This window comes from Pituophis catenifer, unplaced genomic scaffold (assembly GCF_029215685.1).
Source record: "Pituophis catenifer annectens isolate HBS135680 unplaced genomic scaffold, rPitCat1.0.hap2 SCAF_3, whole genome shotgun sequence".
NCBI classification, from domain to species: Eukaryota; Metazoa; Chordata; class Lepidosauria; order Squamata; family Colubridae; genus Pituophis; species Pituophis catenifer.
In genome coordinates, this window is record NW_027256883.1 from 163,159,703 (window position 1) to 163,176,963 (window position 17,261).

A 17,261-nucleotide genomic window follows, 5' to 3' on the forward strand; every position below is an offset into this window, starting at 1 on the left:
GTATCCTGAGATGATTGCTAGAAAGCATGGAATCATCAAAGGGTGAGTACAGAAAGTCAGTGTCTATGCATTTAAATATATGCATGAAATTGTTCCACACCATATCCAAAGTCATTTGGACTAGAAACATTACAACTTGTTGCAAAAATTTTATAACATCAGTCTTCTTTGTAAAAGTCCCCTTTCAGGATGGTGTAGAAACTTTTTAACACACTGTAATATTTGGTGTGAAGCTTTCTGTACAATACTATGAAGAATTATAAATTTATTCAGGTAGATTTCATTTGGTATAAATATGCCTAACTATTCATAATTGTCTAGGTCATTTTCCCCCATGACATGTATAATTCTCAGAACATATTAAAGTTATTAGTAGCAGAATAATGAATAGACAGATGACTTTAATTCTGTTTTGCCACTAATTTTCCGTGTGATTCGGGGCACAAGAATTAACAACTTTTGTTTCCATGGAGTTTATATGGGCTTTAAGTAGCTTTTTCTTGAGAATATTCTTCACTACAAAGTACAAATAATAGTGTGCTCTCTCTCCCTCTCTCCCTCCCCCCCTCTCTCTTCTTGCTTAGAACTGTTAAGATGCCTAGGTAATATTTGTGGTGATGGTAAAGGTTAAATAGGTTAATACTTCTAATGATTATGATTTATTTTTCAGATATAAAATTTATTACTGATGAGACACTGGATTTTGAACTATTTTCTCCATTGGATGGGTAAGACTGATAATTACTGACAATTCATAGAAGCTATCACATGAGTAAATAGCAAATGTGTGAAGTTGGTAAGCAAGTACCTTCACAACCATTAACAGTGGGTTGTTTTTTTTTAATTAAACATGGAATTAGTGACTTTAGTGGCCATGAACTCATGTCCAGTCCCTCCTTGCTATCTTGACCAGGATCAACTGATAGTCCTTCTAAGGATATTCCAATAATTTCCTTGATCCTGCTCATTCAATTTTTCCATTATCTTTCCATTCTTCTATTTCCATCAATCAGGCTATGCACAAAAAATTTTTCTAGTTCATCATCCATTTTCATTACATATTCAAAGTTTGTCTATGTAATGTATGAGTTTCTACTTGGTGATCAGAATTTTAAAGGAATCTTTACTTTGTCCAGGACCAATTGACAGTTGTTTTCTTGTAGGTGGCACTACTCTAACAAATTCTTTCCCTTGATCTATTACATATCTACCTTCCATATCTATATGTTATCACTTGGGGAGGGGATTGTCTTAACTCTTTTGTCATAGAAAATATCCTTAATCTTCACATCTTGTCTAAATTTGTCATTGTTTTCATTGCTAGGATTACTGTACTTTCTTTAACTCATGTGAAACACCCTCCATGCCTGTCAATTCTTGAGTCCAAGAAGGCAAAACTATCAATCTCCTTCATGTCTTTGATTCTACCTGTGAATTCAGTAATTGTGGTTGATATTATGTTTGTCATCTTAATATTTTTCACTTTTTATTTTTTTTATGAGATCTTTTTTTCACTAAATTAAATATACTAAATTTGGTCCTCAATTGTCTTATATTTTTACTGTATATTCTCTAGGTCAAATGTACCTGAAAATGTCCTGATGAATTAGAGTATATATCTCCATTTTCTGTATTTTATTATGAAAGATTTGATTTGGATGTTGTCCATTCAGTGATGTCCAAATGTGATCTGCCTTTACATTGCTTGATGCAAATGGTGGCAGTGAACAGATGTTTCTTCATAAAACTCTTACCATCTCCTGCATTGTTGCATTTACTTAGTCCAAATCTTCCTGTAATTCGAGTTTTCTCCATTTTTCCAAATTTTGCGTTTCAATCATCCTTTTGCAATTTGCCATAGAAGTTGTCAATGGCTTCCATCAATGTGTCTATAATTAGTGCATACCTTTCTTGACGTTGATGTTCACTATATGCCCTTCTAATTCTGAAATATATTATCTTGTCATTTATCATGTTATAGGTAAGCACACTATATCTTTTCTAAGTATCAGTGATGCTTCATTCCTTTGTATGGCCTCATGTCCTTCATATATAATATATTGTAATTAAAGTGACCAATTCTGATTCACTTAGTGTATCTACTAAGTTGAGTTATTCCTAAAACATGCAGTATAGTACATTTCATTCCTACTTTGAAAATGTCAGATTTACTTTACATTCCATGTTCCAACTTAGTCTGTCCTTATAAAATGAGAGTACCATTGTCAGTGATCAGGCTTACTTGTAGCATTGATAAAGCCACATTGTCTATTCCAGACCTATTAATGAAAATTCAGGGTTTTTTTTTTCTCAATTACAAGAGAAATGTCTTCTAATCTGATGGTCTCGTAATCTAGAATCAATTCTATCTAAATGTTATAGCCATGTCTATAAAGCTTCAAGGAAGGCAACAAGGAAGCCTTGCCATCTTCTGGCATTCATTTTGGAGTTCCTTCCCTAGATAACAAACTCCACTTGCCTTCATTCCTACTGAATCATTCTTACCTTATTTCTCATCCTTCTGATCTTATCAGCAAGGATAAGTTCCTGAAGTTCATGATCATGCTGTCAGGATTACTGAAGCTACTAAACTCCCCTGGAGAATAAAAATGAAAAGCCCAGTGCAAAGTTTTTGCTCAAGAGTGCACAAATGAAGATCTTAGCGGATCAATTAAATTACTTGGGAGAAAAGTGAAAATATATACAAATGATTCTAATTTGTTGTCCATTCCTTAAATTAAAAGATTATGTATCTAATCCCTAATAAATTTCCAATGTATTTTTAAATAAAAACAGTTGAAAATGCTAATACTGAGAAGCTTTATTCTGGTTTTGTACAAAAGCCAAATACTTTGAAATCCGGCCAGGTGGGAGCAGCTTTCTTAGGTGACCTTCTTATATTCTTTTTTTTTTTTACAATATTTACATGGCTCTCATAACAAGTCTACAATAATAAAAATATGAAACTTTATTTTGAGATACATGGCTATTTCCTTGAATGTGTAAATGTGTTACATTCTCTCTCTCTCTCTCTCAGCACTTATTGCTGTTATAGACAAGAAGAGGAAGAATCTATAACTTGTCCCCTTGAACTCAGTGACAAGAGTGTGGCACAAGCAGTTGATCTGAACATCTTGTTGAAAGAGAATGATGGAAGGGCCAAAGAGCCAAATCCCCAGTGGAGTCCCCTGACTCCATTGAAGCTGGAGGAGGTCATGAAAGAAGCTAACCTGCTGGCTAGGCAGCTTGAGAAATGTCAGCTTCTGGAAAAGAAGAATATCAGTTCTGAAACAAAGCTTGAGACAGTTCTAGAACATGAGCTTTTATCCCCAATCAGGTTCTTGTGTGAAGAGACTAAGAGCCCCCAGAACTCCCGGAGAAAGACTTTCAATGTGAAGGACAGTCCTCTGAAAGCTCTGCTCCCAACAGTGGAACCAGTTACCTGCTTGGCTCAAGGTTCCCCCAAAGCTCTATTTCCTAAAGGTAGAAGTCCTTCTTCCCGCCTGGTGGACTTGCCTAGTCCCAGAAGACTCCAAAATACATCTTATGTTTGCAGCACTGAGGTTCCCCAAGCTAAGCTCTCTGAACCTAAGGCCTTGATGACAATGACATCCGGCAATAAAAAGGTATGGTGGCAGGACAGAAGCTCATCAATAAGGCATGTAGATTGCGAAGATTGTGCTTAGGTTGTGCCATTGGTTTTGATTCTGATTTCTTCCTAAGCTTGTGCTTATTATACTTTCAACTCTGTTAAGAGTTACAGCTTGCAAAACCTCAGCAATTGACCTCCTAGACTTTTTAGAATTGTAAAGATTGCAGTGTCAGGTTCGCTAACTGAAAATGTTTGTAGACATTTCATCCACACATATTGCACACATAATGGCTCCCTTTTTAATCTAATTGCTGGGTAAACCCCCATCCCCAAATCTCTGGACTGCTAGACCTAAAGAATTTGTTTCTTTTTAATATTTTAAACTGAGATAGTACGGTTGCAGAATTTTTCCATATTGCAGTAGTTACACAAAGATCATTTTAAGTAGCTCTGCACGGTCCCTATTAGCATTATCTTCCTATTACCATATAATAAAGATGATGCAATAGTTCATTATATGGATTGTGACAATGTGTAGCATTTCTTTACCAATTTCTCCAAGTACTTTTTGTGGTAATCTATTCACTAGCCCTGTAAAAGATAATTTAGCTTTAATCATTTTCGTTTTGTGAAATTGAATCTGCAAATTCAGTATTATGAAAGAAAATTCCCATCCTAATAACTTCTTTCTCTATCCAGCACCTTCTTCTTTGAATAGCAGAATAACAGAGTTGGAATGGACCTTGGAGATCTTCTAGTCCGCCTGCCTTCCCAAGCAGGACACTCTATACCAGGGGTGGGCAAATGTGGCCCTTTTACAACCTGTGGACTTCAACTCCCAGAATTCCTGAGACAGCCAAATTGGCTCAGGAATTCTGGGAGTTGAAGTCCACAGGTCATAAAGGGGCCATATTTGCCCACCCTTGCTCTATACCATTTCAGACAAATGGTTGTCCAACTCTTTAAAACCTCCAGTGATGGAGCATCCACAATTTCTAAAGGCAAGACGTTCCACTGATGAATTGTTCTGTCAGGAAATTTCTCCTTATTTTTAGGATGCTTCTCTCCTTGACTAGTTTCCATCCAAGAACATGGATGGAACATCCAGAATAAGCTTCTTGTTTTGCCTTTATATGCTTTGGAGAATAGATTGACCCATCTTTGAGGCAGCCCCTCACATACTGGAACACTGCTATCATATCACCCCTAGTCTTTCTTTTCATTAAACTAGACATACCCAATTCCTATAACCGTTCTTCATACTTCCAGTCCCCTAATCATCTTTGTTGCTCTTCTCTGCACTCTTTCCAGAGTCTACGTATTTTAATATCGTGGTGACCAAATGCAATATTCCAAATGTGGCCTTACCAAATTATACATTATATTCTCTGCTTTGAGTTTACATTCCCATAGTTGCTTTATGCTTCAGAAATCACAAGGAAGCCCTATTATTTTAGAAGCATCTTCTGGAGCAGATCAAAATGCATAGAGAGTAGTAGTTAACACTCTTAAAGAAGAATGTATCTCTGTGTGTAAAATCTAGTACAGTATATACAGTCATGATCATGGATTCTGGAAATGCAGAAGTCTACATTGCAGTCAAAGTCCTTCGATTTTTGAGAGAGAGTTATATACATTTAAGAAAGATACTTGTTTCACTTTGCACTAAATGTATAGTAAAAGGAGAGAGGGACAGAGATGCCTACTGTACTCTTTCAAAGCCTTAGTTTTTTGCCTAGAATCTATGCCAGTCAATTTTAGATTTGTATGAAAGTTGTTAGGAATTGAAGATTGCTAAAGGCAGGAGTAGCTGCATTCCCCAAGTAGTTAATTCTGTGGCTCTTGTAGTCCCTTTTATTTTATCAAACAGCTTGCTAAGATTTTCACCATCTCAAGGCAGAATACAAACAAAGTTCAATGTCCTAAAATAGGTGTACTATGTTAAACAAACAAACAAGCAAAAAACAATCTGCCTGCCCCCTTGGGAATGGGTAGGAATCCAAAACCTGGCTCTACTAGTATATGGCCCTGCCTACAGCATATCATTGCTTCACCTATGTACATCTCAGCTTCCCTCTTCTAAATGGGAAATACAGCTCTTGGCCATCAAATGTTTCTCAGTCTTTTTATATCCACCTTGTACATTACAACACAGCCATGGAAGAAAGTTCTGTGTGTAGTCCATTTGGAAAAAAAAATGTTCTGATAAACATGTTTAGATAACCACATAAAACTTTGTTCACCTAAGTTTATGTACTTTTCAGTTCTGTAGAATCTGCCTCTTTGTTTTTACCTTAGTCATATGTTTACTGATTTTTTGCCTTTTAAAAACTGCTACTCTGCTTTGAGGACCATACTTCTTTGAATGGGATATGCATGTTCTGGATTATTTTTTTTCCCCCCACAGGAAATCTGTGTAAAAAGCTTTAGCTAATTTTCTACAGAATAGCAGTTCTGTTCAAAAGCTGCAGCTGTTTTATTTCTGCCTTAAGCTTCAGGCAACCATCACGAACAAAAGGACAGATAAACTACTCGTCCTCCCCACTACCACAAAAGGCCAGCAGCCATTGCTGCATTTGAAACCTCTCCCTCAAACCAGCATAAGGAAAATGCAGAGGAAGACAGAAGCTTCTGCTAAAAACAGTCCTGATCAAGGCCCACAGGTATTTCCAACAGAAATGCTGCTGGAGTGGTTGGAGCGGGGAGGGAAGAGAGAAAACTGGGCAGATAGTTAAGAATGTACACCACTGCATAAAAGCTGTATGTATAGTGACTAACGTTTGCATGGTTCTCCAGCTTGAAAGGGTGCTTAGCATATCTTTGTTTGTATCAATGCAAGCTAAGGCTATAAATACCTCAAAAAGCATGCGTGTAAGTTGTACAATTTAGCCCTCATATATATTCATCCATGGAAGGGTGTGTATGCATGTAGGACCATATGTTTGTTTTTCATGCACAACAGAGAAGCTTCTGAATGTTATGGAGCACCAGCCATCTTTAACCAGTGTAACACAATCCTATAAAATGTAATTTCCTCTGGAATCTTGCTGTGAATATATCTGCAGGTTTCCTCTATCCAAGGGACAGTGCTTGCTGCACAACCAAAAGGAAAGCCAAATCCTCAGATGCATCTCTGGCGGACCAGCCCTGTGAAAAAAAATCCAGTTGCTCCAGAAAAGATGGCACCTCTCCAAAAGACAAATGCAAGTAAGTTAAAATAAATGACCGGTACTTGTATTTTGCCTTATCCCTTGATCAGGTTTCATGAAAATCTTGGCAAGATTTCACAAGTGGTTTGCCAATGTCTGCTTCCTAGGATTGAGTGACTGGCCCAAGGTCACTCAGCTGGCTTTATGCCTAAAGTGGACTAGAATCCACAATCTGCTATATGGCAACAAGAGATAAACTAGTTTATAAACAGTTTTTTTAGCTGTTCAGTCTGGGTCTTCACTAGATTGAAAACTTAAGTGTTATCTATATACCACATATTATTGACCCATCATTAATGCCTGATTCGCTAGCTGATAAGTGAACTGGTATCAGCATTAATTCAAATCTTTAGAGCCCACACACTTTCCCCTTTCACTATGAGTTGCCTTTGTTTCTTACTCCATTCCTTGCTGTGAGACTGCTGAATGGCTGTAGGACAGGGACTTAAATAAAGTACTCTTGAAAATCCATATAAACAATGTATCTTGGCCCCTATAATCCTTTTACATTTAAAGAATTAAGTAGGATCCAGTCACTATGTCTAGAAACATTTTGCTGATTTGCCATTAAATCAATTTTTTTTTTCTTTCATCCCAGGTCAGGTGAAAACTATGGGAGGCAATGGCCCCAAAAGACAAGCCACCTCCAAGCCTCGTGGTGGTTCTGGTCAAACAAGACACACTGCCACATCTCCACTGGCAAGCCAACTCCCAAAGCCAACCAATCATACTGCTGCTTTTTCAGGCAGATACACAGTTCCTGGGAAATCCAGCCAGTTTAAACCAGTGAGTTCAGAAACATCTGGTGGGCACAGATCCACTAAACCAACTGCTGGGGTTGGGAAGAAAGGTGAGTGAATACACAGGGACATTCTAAAGAGTTTTGCAATTCTGTTGAAATGTATTGTTAGAAAAACTATACATAGGGATAAGATTGTCCTCAGTGCCATTTCATCTATTAAAATGGTAGGCATGTGTGACCTCAGATTGCCTTCTTAGGTGAGAAACAAGTTCTTAATCTACACATAATATGAAATAATCCCATCTGGGTCTTATTTAGATAGTACAGGTAGTCCTCAATTTACAACCATTTGTCAGCTTTGGAAGCCCTATTAGGCCGGAAGCTTCCATGCTGCCATCTTCTCTCCTATTCGGAAAGGTGGTTGGAGACCGTTCACTTAATGACAGAAGTTACAACGGCACTGAAAACAGTGACTTGTGCCTGGTTTTCATACTTATGACCATTACAGCATCCTTATGGTCATGTGATCAAAATTTGGATGCTTGACAAACTGGCATGTATTTATTATAATTGAACTATCCCAGGATTATGTGAACTCTATTCATAACCTTCCCAGACAGCTTCGTACAAGCAAAGTCACTGGGGTTCAGTTAGGGTCGTAAGTTGAGGACTACCTGTAAAACCAAAATACCGTAATAGGAGCAATGAGGTATAATCATTACGTCATTCCTCATTCCCACAATTCTTTATCATCTTGAAATGCCATGAAGTACATTTGTAACCATGCCGGATAATGGACTACATAACCTGGTTTATAGGTTATTTACTTTAGCAGCACATACACTAAAATAGGAACAACAGAGAGAAAATTAGCATGATCTATGTACAAGGAAGATATAGAATTTCTATACTCTGGATGCCAGGACAGTCTTGTGTTAAACAGACACACACAAAAAAAGCGTTTGAAATTCCAACCTAGAAGGTCCTTGAATTTGGGAGAAGATAATTTACAGCATGCCGCATACCTGCCCTTGTTTTGACTTGTGGACGAAATGGACTTGATCATAAATCTTGAATGTAACCTGTTCATAAGTAGAGCACTGTCTGTATAAGAGAAATCCTCTGGTGAAAACAGGATGACCCGTTTCTTGCACGCTTTTACACTTACATTTTTGTACTGAATACTGTATACTGTTTTCCTTCCCTAATCTGCATGTTGTCTGATATGGGGACTTCAGCTCCCAGAATTCTCAGCAATGGACACAACTGGTAGCACTCAGGTTGCCATACTGAATCTAAGTGGGCTGCCAGATTTTTGTTTGTTTTGCTCAATATGTAGAGAGGGAGGTTAAGGCTATTTCAAACAATGGATTTCCCATATAAGAATAACACAAGATTAGAGCTGGTTGATTTGGTTTTCTCTGCTCAGTTTCCAGTCAAGAATTGTCTGACCTTTTGAGGAACATAAGTTTCCTCCATGATAGAATTATAAAATAAATAATAAATTAAATATAAATTTACTTCTCTTTTCTCTCTCTCCACCTCCCTTTACAGCTGCATGTCAGAAGCCAATCCCACCGGGCACTTTTCAGAACAGCAGGCTGAGACTGCCAAAGACTTCTAGCAATTCAAAATGAGGGGATGGATCCCTGGGTTTTGAAGCCATGTAAGTGTCCTACCTCACCACTGTCAATGGAAAAACATCTAAGACAGTCTGTGGGGAGAAAGTCAACCCACGTATTAGTGGGAGATTATCTGCAGTGATCATCTATCGAATGATCTGGATACTGAACACGTGTGGATCCAATGATTAGCAGCTGAAAATCTATCCACGTTGATTACAAAAACAAAATCCCAACCCTCAGATTTTAAAAAGTACACTATTGATTGGTCTAAATAATGGAATAGATTTAAGGTGTATGTAAAAAGTACAACACAGGTAGTCCTTGGTTTACAATTGTTCCTTTAGTGACCATTCAAAGTTACAATGGCACTGAAAAAAAGTGAATTAGGACCATTTTTCACACTTACGACCATTGCAGCACCTCCCCCGTGGTCACATGATCAAAATTTAGATGCTTGGCAACTGGCTCATATTTATGACGGTTGCAGTGTCCTTGGGATCATGTGATCCCCTTTTGCGATCTTCTGACAAGCAAACTCAATGGGGAAGCTAGATTCACTTAACAACCATGTCACTAACTTAACAACTTCGGTGATTCACTTAACAACTGTGACAAGGAAAGTCGTAAAATGGGGCAAAATTCACTTAACAAATGTCTCGGCAACAGAAATGTTGGACTCAATTGTGGTCACAAGTCGAGGACTACCTATACAAATTAATATTAAGTGTATACTGATTTCAAGCATTTGTAAACCTGTCCTAACTACCTACTCCATCTGTCCTTTAAGATAACACTACCAGCCATTACTATAATCTTGGGAACAAGCCAGAAAAAACTGATAATCTCGGGTGGTGCCTTCCTTTTGAAGATAAAGCTGCTTTGGTCTCATAGAAACTCCTGGAATCACTTCATTCAAGAGAACTTTCAAAGCTTGCACTGTGCATCTCCTCTAATGTTATACACTCTGGGTTTGTGGTTTGAGGATCCTGGAGTAAGGAAGCAAGGACTACTAGTCCTTGTCCTATCATTACATTCCTTAGATTTACAAGTGAAACTTGTGTGGGCTAGAAGTCTTGAGTTGCGTCCTATGACATTTTGCTGAGCCATTGCTGAAAGGGAGAACTTCAGCTCAGCAGTAGAGACTCCCCTGACTTTTTGACGGTTGGTTTATCTTAAAACTTTATTAGGTTAAAAACAGCCTTACTGGAGCCCAGTGGAATATTTAGTCTTTTATAAGATACGCCGACCACTATACAGCATTGAGCTGTAAAGAAGCATTATGTAATATTGAATAATGTATGCACTGTTGATCATTTTGATATTTCTTTAAAGGTAAACACTAACGTACACTTTCAGTTGTTATATGTGAAGGACTTGTTTCTTTCGGTTAAACTTATTCAAAAGTAAGAAAGCTTTTGATTCTTATTATGTGAAAAACTACACAATGCTCATGTCAAACCCCTTTAGCTTTTCATACTTATTCCATACCTCCTCTTTATAATTAAACTGAGGATGGCCAGTGGTAATGTTGTTAATCCACAGATTTCCTGTGCTATTAATAGTTGCATAAGAGACAGAAACCTAAACAGGTTAAAAAAAATTAACTTACTCTGTTATGGAGTTGATAAAGATTTACCCCAAAACACGAATCACACTCATAAAATAGCATTTGTATACTGTTCTTGATTATTCTCAGGGCATTTGTGGCTTAGATGATGGAAAAGCAGTACACAGTACTGAAAATACTTGTGCTTGTGAGCCAGTTTCATACCATTTAGACCTATATAAAGACGAAATAATACTTCTAAGATGGTGCAGTGGAATTCTTAGAATCTCAGTTTTGAACAGAGCTACCTGCCTGCCTTCATCATCCATCTACTTAAGCAAATTTGCAACAATCTAACCCAGAGAAAAATGCCTTGATCAAAAAAATCTTCAGCTCCTTCTTATTCTAAATTAAATGGTGCTTCCTTGTTGTACAATAAAGCTTTAAGTGAAGGAAGTTGAGACTATTTAAACAATCTCTGTAGAAGGGGTGTAATAATGTGTTAAGCACCACAATACTCTTGATTTCAAGACAATATAGCGACAGGACACTATTCAAAGACTGTGGAGTGACTCCTGGAAATTCTTCCTCCAGTAGATCCTAAGAGATGGAAGATGAATTCTTTGCAGTTTAAGGAGTTGCAACAGTGAAGTTAATCCTTATGTCTTGCACAAGATTGAAGGAACAAATGCTGTGACAAAATGCAGTATCAATTCTGCCATATTCATGTATGTTGTATTGATATTTTCTAATTTCTGAAAAAATATATGCCTGTCTAATAAAACACACATCTGTATAATGACTTGTAGCAAAACCAACTCCTCTAGTAATTCTATTATTACCTCTTGGTGATCAGTGCTCATTCAGGGATAAGAGAACCAGTACTGCAATTCCTTTTCAGTAACAGAAGCTTGACTTTTGTCCCATTTTGATACTGTTAATGTAATGTCTCCAGATAGATAGACCATGTACATTTGTTCAGCACAGCAGACAAAAACTGAATGAATTACAAAACCTGCAGTGAACCATCATGTTTCTGCAAAGACTAAGTGTTTCTCATAATGGATAAATCATCATCAGAAGAACTGGGGGCCATTTCTCTATATATTTGGAAGAGAAGAAATTTAGATTCTCCTTCACAATGCCTCTGCCAGTAGCAAGGAAACTTAATAGCTTCAACTCTTTCTATTGAATTCAGGTTCTTGGTCTTCCCTTTCCCTACTCAATTTTCTAGAAAAGGTAGACAAAGCACTGAAATGGAGCCACCTACACGAAACTATGGTTTTATTATTTAGGAAAAGGGGTGAACTCTGTTATATTTACATTAAGAACCCTCCCTATACACTTGAGATATCTAAACCAAAGGAAAAGCCTGTAACCCACCAAGTATTAAGAAAACAGTTTGTTCCTCCCAAAAAATTAAATCATCAGAACTCTTCCTGTGCTTTCCTCTCTCACCAAACTGGGTTTTTTAAGAAAAAGTAAGGTTTGTTTCCTTGGCCCTATTCCACCAACTTCAACAGTTGCTTGTCAAGCAGAAATTCAAAGACTACTATTTCCAATTCAGTAGATGAGGCTGTGACACGAAAGCATTTATTTCTTGAATTTCTGCATGCATCACAGCTACTCAAGACTATGGAAACAACTGTACATGGCTGTAGCTGAGTTCTGCTGGAAATGACTTTACTAGCTAGCGAAGAGGAAAAGAATGGATTGGATCAATGGGAATTTGCACTAGAAGACAAGAACCTTGAACCTACAATGGCATATGTTTAGATCTGGACAATGGCGGTGGCGATTTATTGCCTAGGAAATGAAAGGTGTGCTCAGTTGTAAATATATGCATATACATCTTTAAAAAATAATAAATTAAAAAGCAGACATGTCAAATACATCCTTTCCACAGTTAAAACAGCTAATTAGCTCTTTATAGACAGCAGAGGGACACTAAAAAATTAATTGGCTGCAGTGATGAAGCAGAAGCTGAACTCTTCACATCAAGCTCCCCATACAAGACAGTTTCTCAGTCTTTAATACAGTTAAGGTTTAACACTTCCTTGGTCATGAATGGAGTGGCACACCTTTCCCCTCCAATTCCGTCCCACCTGGCACAGGAACAGGTGGATCAACTCTTTTCCCTGGAAGTCACTGCTGCTGTAGAGAGCTTAGTTTGAATCCTTTCGTACCACTGCTTTCAAGTTTGTTTCAATTAATGGATTTGCCATATAAGAAAGATTTTGCATAGGAAGTTATTGTAGGCTAGTTTGTGCATTTGACGTACAGTCTAAAAACTCAGCATTTAGAGGTACTTGGGACTGGGGTGATGGAGCAGGTAACCAGTGCTTTTGTCTGGTAGAAATCTAATACTTCGAATGGTTTCAGAGAAGCCAAAATGTAGGTAAGTGAAGATGTTTCCAATAAGGAAAAATTCCCAAGGCTTCATTTGTTTGATAGCTGCCTTAATGGAGCCCTGACATAAAATATAATGCAATGTTGCTTGGAGAAGAATATAATTGCCATGTTTTTATGAAGGAATGGGGCTTTATGGAAGACACTGTAGAGTAGCCATTGATCTTTCCTTCCAATCTTTGTTCAGCATACCAAAACAAAATAAAGATATTCAGGAATAAACTAGCCTCTACCTTAATAGGTGGCAATTTAAAAGGGAGCCTTTTTGGTTTGCCTCTCCGTGTCCAGGAGTAAGACATGTGTAGTCCTCCAAATACAGCTAATAATTCCCAGCTTTGATCATCTGGGTCAGGGATACCTAGAACTGTAACTAGGCCTCCTGTCCTAGTGAATTTTTCGTCTGATCTGCTTACTCTAATACCTTTGCATTTCAAGTTGGCCTTCCCCAGGCAATGCCTTTCAGAGACATTGGACTACATTCAACAAACCCTAATTTGCATGACTAATGGATCATACTGGGTCTGGTTAATGGGACTTGTAGCTCAGACACATCTGAACAGCAGAGGGCTGAGGAAAGCCATTATAGATATGGGATAGCCAAAAGTGTGTCCCATTGCCTGAATTTGGCAATCACTTACCATTTTGCATTCACCTATGAGTCAAGTCATGAGGGAAAATGCTTCCAGGGCAACATGGGAAGTCCTCTGGGCTTAAATACTCCTTCTTGCTGCAGTAACTGCAACAAGCCATATATTAGGAAGCCAAAGGGATTCCTGCCTAGTTGAATTTTATTTCCATATGTATCTCCAGTTTGCTTCAGTATGAGCAGCAGGAATTGACCAAAATGGTGTTGAAGACAACAGCAATACAGGCTCCAGGTGGAGCTTGGGCAAATGGCTCTTCTTTTGTACAGACTTTTTTTGGATGGGTGGGGGTGGGGGTTGTGTCTCCTTTCACTTAACCAGCTAAAGTCAAATGGTTCAGAAGGAACACTCAATGGAAATAACACAGTAGTAGATCATACGCTGAAGAGGCTGGTCTTCATCCCCTGCGACCTACTGGAATGGGACAACTCACCACGGCCAACTTGCCATGGCCAACTCGCTGCAGGACAATCCAACAATTCAATTTAATTATTTAAAATAATTAAAAAATTATTTTAAGTTTCATCATTCACATTTCATTTTGTCGCTCCTTTGGCATCCTTTCTTTAATGATTCTATTCCACCATTTCTTCGATATTAGTGTAACTCTTGTCCCGCAGCGAATTGTCCCTTGGCGAGTTGGCCATGGCAAATTATCCCATGGCGATTTGGTCGTGGTGAGTTGTCGTAGATCTACTTAGCGTTGTAGATGCCACTGCCATGCCAATTTGACCTTATTCAGATTTCAGAGAATCACATTCTATGTGTCAAAACATTCCAAGAAAGGTTTTGGAATTGGCAAGTACAGAGGCCACAAAAGGCTAAACAGTAATGGACAATATTACTGGAGGTGTTGAAAAGAAAAGCCTCATTTTCAGAACTCCTTTCTTTGACAAGCCAGGCCATGACAACAGTCAAGTCCCAATTAACCTCTTATTGTGCAAACCTTGGCTAAGTCAATAAAGCGCATCAGATTCTGCACCCAGCTAACAAGATTTAACATTGCTATAAAGCATGACCCCCAAGGGCTTTTCAGCTATTTAAATTAGAACATCCTTCAGCAATGGTCAAATGAAAAACAAAAATCAAAACACGTCAAAGTAACAGTGCCTTCACCCTCCCCAAGCTGTCCCCCCCTTCCCACTCTCCCTCAGCAGAAAAGTCTCTTTCCCGGTGAACGTCGTTATAAAAAAAGTACTTTCCAAAAGGACCAACATGAAAATCCCCATTATGAGCAGGCATCAGGACTTGGCTGAGTGTAGAAAAAAATGAAGGCTTCTGAGGCAGAAAGGCAGCAACCTGTTGGCATGAGAGCCAGGCGCTTTTGGGAGACATCAAGGCAGCGTTCCTGCTCCAGCCACAGTAGCAACAGGGGGACACGTGCTGATTGGCTGGGAGGAGCGGGAGGTGGGACTTTTTTCTTTTTGTCATTTTCTACGAAAATAATTGCAGCATGGACTGATGGCTCAGCAGGCCACACCCGTGGTGCTCAACACCTTATGGGCTGCCTCTTGGAGCATTCTGATGGGGCCAAGTTCCTGGAATGGTGAGCTGAGCTTGGAGAAGTGGCTGTCAAACAAAGCAGTTTGAAAGTAACTGTGATCCAAGGAAGAACGTTTCCATTGATGCCAGTGGATATGCTGGTCCTGTGTCCCTGATCCCACTGCAATCTGAAGCACCAAGGCTGGAGTAAGCAACTTGCCAGAGAAGAACAAGATCCACAGCTGACGCTAATCTGTACAGTCCATGAATGTAGGCAGCGTGATGGTGATGAACATCCTGGGGAAATGGCTAGTAGGTCTGGAACAAGCCTACTCTTTCAACATTTTTTAAAAAAACTTTCCTTAGGCCAGAAAAGTGCAGGTGGAACTAGTGCTGCCCTGCAGAACAGCAATGTACTTATACAGCATTCTGGAAAAGCTATTTGGATGATGAATTTTTTTCCTATTCTATAATTGCTTAGTATGGCAAAACCAAGATGTCAGATTCCCATTTTCTGTGCGTGCCAGAGAGCCCGAGATTGAAGTGCACCCTGGATTAAATATGCTTCAATTGCACCTTGGAAGGTGTGTTTAGATGCACGCTGCTGGATCAGGAAAAAAGCATGACCATGGCTGGTGGACGCATATATACTGCAGAGGGAGGCTCTGGGTTGTGCCCTCCAGATTCAACGCAAAGCCAGCTGTGGTTCTTAAGGAATATCGAGCATACAGTAGGTCTCACATGCATCCCCTGCACAGCCAGGTCTGCTACACCCTCCAGCTTCCATTTAAAAGGTGCTATTTCCCTCCGTCCTAGGAGGAGCCCAGGATGGTGTCCTCCAAAACTGGGCCTATCCTGGTTTGTTACTTGAGTCAAAACATACAGTTCTTGGCGGCTCCTAATTGCAGCCATCTTCAAGCACAGTGGCCCCTAGCTCCACCCCATTGTCAAATATTCAATGAAAACATCTGCACAGTAATACATGTCCACATGGTGGCTGCTGAGGCTCCCCCAGACCAATTTTGATAAAGAAAAAAATATATATATTCCAGACACGCAGCACTTCCAGACTGGGCAACAAAGCATGAAAATCCCTGAAGACGTGGAGGTGGTTAAGTTTATGTTCTTTCAGTCCATTTTAGAATGATCCAAAGTGCATCTGTTCGACAAGGTCCGCCTCCTGGAACCTGCTGTCCCCCCAGGGGGTGGGGGGGCAGGTCACTTTTCATTTGGCACTACATACAGTGGGTCCAGCTCCCTGGGCCAGGCCGGGCTGACGGAGACAACATTCCTCGCTGTGGTTTGAGAGCAATCCTGGCTCCCAGACTGGCCAAACATGTGTGAGAGACAGAGAGAGTCTGGTGCATGCGACATCAGATTGAGGTTTCATCGCTCCTGCTCAGTGATCAAACACAAAGCGAGACAGGACAGGGGGAACACAAACACATGAGTGTGGTCATGAGCAGGTTTGAGCAAAGCACCCCCCCTGGGGCTCGTGTGTTAATGGAGGAAATTAAAAAACAGAAATCTGGGCGATTGAAGCGAGAGGTGAGAGAACAAGAAACAGAGAAGGGAGGAGAGGAGGAGGAGAAGGGGGTTAGTGCAAGAGAGCTCAGGAAGAAGTTAGAACAGGATAGCATCCCCCAATTCCCCCGTCACATTGCTAAAGAGGATAGGTGGGCAGAGTCCCACAGCATCTCACAGGAGCAGCTCAGTACTTCTCAGGGACTTTAATTCTGACATGCTCCTCTGCCCCTTGGGCAAGCTACAGGGTAAACCTGGGCTTTAAAAAAAACCCTTTCCCACCTAAGAAGGAGATGGCTGCATCCTGCCTTTTAAATTCTGAGCTACATCCAGATGAAGCTAAGGGGTTATAGTCTGGGCCCAAAGTCAGAGGAATATATTCTCCAAGAATGGGAAAACCCCCCCCTCCCCCCACAAGGTCAGTGAAATATTCAAGGATTTTTATAACACAAACGTCAGGAAGAATCTAGGGAATTGTAAGTAGATAG

The 17,261-nt window shown here is 39.5% G+C and overlaps 2 protein-coding genes across 2 annotated transcripts in view; one reads left to right on the forward strand and one right to left on the reverse strand.

Moving 5' to 3' along the window:
• On the forward strand, positions 1-10,038 carry PSRC1 (proline and serine rich coiled-coil 1). The gene is made up of 8 exons (XM_070941446.1): positions 1-42; positions 671-728; positions 3,038-3,626; positions 6,085-6,255; positions 6,658-6,799; positions 7,400-7,651; positions 9,098-9,209; positions 9,956-10,038. Exons 1-7 carry the CDS (start codon positions 27-29, stop codon positions 9,178-9,180), a joined length of 1,311 nt encoding a protein of 436 aa, XP_070797547.1. The 5' UTR covers positions 1-26; the 3' UTR covers positions 9,181-9,209; positions 9,956-10,038.
• Positions 10,039-12,485: 2,447 nt separating this feature from the next.
• The window catches only part of CELSR2 (cadherin EGF LAG seven-pass G-type receptor 2), a 107,390-nt gene continuing 102,614 nt past the window's right edge, over positions 12,486-17,261 (reverse strand). Inside the window, exon 35 of the mRNA XM_070941444.1 lies at positions 12,486-16,777. Within this exon, the coding sequence (XP_070797545.1) occupies positions 16,750-16,777 (28 nt within the window). The 3' untranslated portion in view covers positions 12,486-16,749. The remainder of the gene's footprint in view (positions 16,778-17,261) is intronic.